Below are 4,686 nucleotides of genomic sequence, written 5' to 3' on the forward strand. Positions count from 1 at the left end.
CTGAGGCTACGACAGGCTCTCTGAGTAGAATCTTTTGGTTTCCACTAGATGCCCGTCTCTTTGTTTTTTTTTTCCAGTCCAGTTACGTATAGTAAATACCACAGAACAACTATACATGAATCAATAGTTACCATGAAACAATACATTATACAGGTGCTACATCATATTAATGAGTACATGAGTGATAAATGTAGATGCAAAGGTTGCAGTCAGAATAGGGAAAGGTAGAAATGTCCAAATATTTCTGGTGTGCACAGTGATATGATTTGGACAGCAAATAAAAGCTATAAGAGGGCTCTCTCTCCCTCTCTCTTTCCCCCCCATCTCTCTCAGACAGTAAAGATGGACCAGAGTAGATCAGGGCTCATCAGGCTGTCGATGGCATCAGGGATCAGTTTACAGCTGCAGTGCTGCAGGCTCTTGCCTCATCCATGATCTTTGTCATCTTCCCTTCCAGCTGATTGGCCAAGCCCGTCATGCCTGCAGAATGGAGCAGAGAGGGCAGTTCCTGGACCTGATGGGCCCCGACGTGGCTCATCCACTCCTGCAGCCGCTGAACCAACTGGTCAACAGTGAGCTGGGAACTTCTCTCACGGACCCTACGCCCCTCAACTCTCAGAAATTTGGTCACAAATCGCTGGAGCTTATTTTCACTCATTTTCCGCTGGGTGAAGAAATCGTGTACAAAGTTTCGGAAGAAAGGAACCCAACCTGAGGGAGAGAGGAGGGAAACAGAGCAAGGCCGGTCAGTTCTGAGTATACCGGCAGCGTGTGTGTGTGGAGGCAGTGTGTGTGTGTGAGAAGGCAGTGTGTGTGAACCTGAAGGCAGTGTGTGTGTATGAAGGCAGAGTGAGTGTGCGCTTGTGTGTGTGCGTGTGCGCATGTGTGTGTGTGTATGTGTGTGTGTGTGTGTGTGTGAGTGTGTGTGTGTGTGTGTGTGTGTGTGTGTGTGTGTGTGTGTGTGTGTGTGTGAGTGTGAAGGCAGTGTGTGTTACGGCAGTGTGTGTGTGTGTGTGTGTGTGTGTGTGTGTGTGTGTGTGTGTGTGTGTGTGTGTGCATGTGTGTGTGTGTAGAGGCAGTGTGTGTGAAGGCAGTGTGTGTGTGGTGTGTGTGCGTGTGTGTGCGTGTATGTGTGTGTGTGTGAGTGTGTGTGTGTGTGTGTATGTGAGTGAGTGTGTGTGTGTGTAGAGGCAGTGTGTGTGAAGGCAGTGTGTGTGTGTGTGGTGTGTGTGCGTGTGTGTGCGTGTATGTGTGTGTGTGTGTGTGTGTATGTGTGTGTGTGTGTGTGTGTGAGTGTGTGTGTGTGTGTGTATGTGAGTGAGTGTGTGTGTGTGTGGAAACACAGAAACAGATTTTTACCTTGAGCTCTCACATCGCTGCATGTGGCACATATGTTGTCATGCCAACTGGTTCCTCTCAGGAGGAGTCTCTGACCACTGGACTTACAGTCAGTATGTGGCACACACACTGCCTGGCCTGCCCTCCCTGAGGCATACTGTCCTCTGGGACAAACCTCACACTCCGTGTCTCTGACAGGTGTACCTGCAGAGCACAAGCAGCCATGTTACATTATCTCCACGAGACCTCTGCTCCTGAATATGAAGACACGTTCAGGGTACTTTGCATTATAAACATTTTTCTGCCCAAACCAGTTCACTGAAGCCACTGGAACATTTCTGTCTGGGTTAGATCAGCGCTGCCATACTCACTTCTAAATGAAACAATTTAAAAAGCATATTTGTCATATGTAAGCCAAGTTAAGGTAACTAAATTCAGTTGGTCAGTTCATGAAATGTTATCTAGGAGTATCCCTTTCTACTTGAGCTCTGACACGGTCGAAGTAGAAAGTAAGAGCACTGTCCAACTTCCCATAATCCAAGTGTATGTAATTAGTGGTTTTATCGTCTATATTCGTGATCATAGACATTAGGGGTGTGCATCTTTCCCTTATAAAACGATCCGATATGCATCTAGATACATGGGCTACAATACGATGCAGGGACGATGCATTTTAACACGGAACGATTTGGTGCGATTCGATTCGGTCTTATTCGATTCAGTGTGATACGATGCTGTACTGTTCTACAGACCTTACAAAGTGCCCGACTTTTGTTCAATTTCCTTACTTCATATAAAATCCAAATGTCTTCCAAACTTTAGATTTTAGATTTGATGGTGCTCTGTAAACCGTGTCGGCGTTGTCGGATAGGTTGTTCTTATTTTTACCTTGCAAAACACGCTAACATTACTCTGATAAAAGATAAAAGGTCAATGCAAGATGCTGTGCGGATGTATTAGCGAATGACAGGCGGTCGTTATTATGTTGAAAGTAACGTGACTTTTAACCAGAGGTGGACAAAGTAGACAACTCCATTACTTGAGTAAAAGTATAGATACTCCTGGTCAAATATTACTCCAATACAAGTAAAAGTTGTTCAGTTCAATTTTTACTTGAGTTAAAGTACTGGAGTACTTGCTTTTAAAAATACTTTAATATTCAAAAGTACATTTTCTTTTTAATGTCATGGCATTGTTGTATTGTTGCAACAATGCATTTACAGAGTCTAATGACTCTGAAACAACCTACTGAATGCACTGACTTGCTTGTAGAACCTCTAGAATAAAAAGCTTATGGAATATGCTACAAAGCCTATAGAAACACAGCTGAACCAAATGATTCCTCTATAGAAGACAGTGTATAGCTTCAGTTAAACAGGCACTAGGTTAACTCAGATTGGCCTTAAAAGGATAAACACGTCATAATGTTGTAGGCTAGGTTAATTTTACCTCTACTACATAGCATTGTCTGAAATGTGAAACAGCTGGATGACCATCGTCACCGCTTGATTCCCGCCCCCCTCGTCTTATTGGGACCGGGTCCTACGTGAATCCGCTGACCTTACAAATATTACTGTGTTTACCTGACAAGATTAAAACATATATTTCTGAAAGGATTTTTGTCAGTAACGTTAACTCGGCATTTTCGCTATCTATTAGTATGCGTCAGCAGTGGATTCACACAGGACCCAGTGTTATGCCCCAAATGGTTTTCAAGCCAACTGGTTTCCGTGCGTGTTCACACACTGTGTTAACAGTAGAAGTTGTGGTCAGCCTCTGTCACCAGATTCGTCACACATTCACAAAAATATAAATCGCAATTTTCAAGTCACATCTCATATCTACTGTGGCAAATGATTGTAAGTGCTAGGCGAACACAGCGCGCAAACGCATACGGGAGGCAATTAGCTTGGAAACCAGTTGATTTAAAAAATCTCAGACATGGACTTAAGATACGGCCATGACTGCTCCGGTGAGGAACCTTTATCTTTATCATCTTTATCTTCCATTGTAGTAGCCATCAGTAAAACCGCCAAGTTCAGCTGTTAAAAAAATGCAGCACGCACTTGACTGACAGCATGGGAGCAGTTTACTGTGATTGGTTTTTCCCCTGTGATGAACACAATATGGCCTATCGCATTTTAGAAAAGAAAATTCGTCCGCTGACTTCAAAGTTATGCGTTAAAGTAACGAGGAACGAGAACCTTCATAGAAATGTAGTGGAGTGAAAAGTACAATATTTGTATTTCAAATGTAGTGGAGTAAAAGTCATAAGTTTCAAAAACAATAACACTCAAGTAAAGTACAGATACTCGAAAAACGTACTTAAGTACAGTACTCAAGTAAATGTACTTTGTTACTGTCCACCCCTGCTTTTAACGTTGTATCAATAGTGAGTCTCCCGTAGCAGCCTGGTTTACACTAAAGTAGAATTAGCAGCAAAGCTTCAGCCAACCCATTCGTAACTGTAGAATCGGGCCATCGAACGGTTCATGGTACATTTCGATCGTTACGAGCGTCCGCGTAACGATGTAGTCTCATCTTTAAAATTAAGAACGGTTTTTCGATTCGTATCAGTGAATCGCCACATCCCTATTAGACATTTACCAGGTCGAGAATCTTAGAACATTAGGGCAGCGCGCCACTCGCCAGTGACCAATCCCTTCACATCAGTCCAACTTACCTTTGGTTTTAACGGCGTATCCCTGGGCGCACACGCTGTGTCTCTTGCAAAAGAACTCGTGCCAGTAATAGCCCTTGTCACACTCGCAGACTGTGTTGTGAGAATGTGTGCACGGGTGCCTGATGACCTGATTGCTCGAGCAGACATCACATAGTAAACAGTTTCTAACATAATTCCAGCATTCCGTGTAGAGACCATCCGGACACAGTGCGCATTGCGTCTGCTCGGTGGCGGTGCAGTGTGAGACCAGGCGATATCCCGGCGGACAGCGCTTACATGTGAGCTCTTTACCCGTTAGAGGTTCGATGCGCTGGTAGGTCGTCAGTTTCATACAGCCCTCAACGCCGCCAATAATAGATATCACTGCAAAGATTAACTTAAAGAACAAAACACACCAAACAGGTTGGTGACACAATGAGATAGCACCGCTAATAGGCTATAGTAGTATATATAGTAGGCCCTCTCCACTTACCATTTTGACCGGCACGCAGAGCCCTCTCTTTAAACTCCCTTCCAAACTCGGAAGCCAAACTCGGAAGGTTAATATTAACGCAGGATGTCGCTTGGCACATATTTATTCACAAACCAAATGGAGTAGGCGGAGGGATTTTTACGCACGGCTGTGTAACACAATGGCTTTCGGAAACACCATGTCATGCATAAAC

At 44.1% G+C, this 4,686-nt stretch overlaps 1 protein-coding gene across 1 annotated transcript; it reads right to left on the reverse strand.

The window, feature by feature from the left end:
- Window positions 1-391: 391 nt before the first annotated feature.
- Window positions 392-4,352, reverse strand: tnfrsf11b (tumor necrosis factor receptor superfamily, member 11b). The gene is made up of 3 exons (XM_030789243.1): window positions 4,022-4,352; window positions 1,360-1,542; window positions 392-711 (listed from the first exon to the last, which is right to left on the reverse strand). Exons 1-3 carry the CDS (start codon window positions 4,350-4,352, stop codon window positions 392-394), a joined length of 834 nt encoding a protein of 277 aa, XP_030645103.1.
- Between the last annotated feature and the right edge of the window lie 334 nt (window positions 4,353-4,686).

This window comes from Chanos chanos, chromosome 12 (assembly GCF_902362185.1).
Source record: "Chanos chanos chromosome 12, fChaCha1.1, whole genome shotgun sequence".
Lineage (NCBI taxonomy): Eukaryota > Metazoa > Chordata > Actinopteri > Gonorynchiformes > Chanidae > Chanos > Chanos chanos.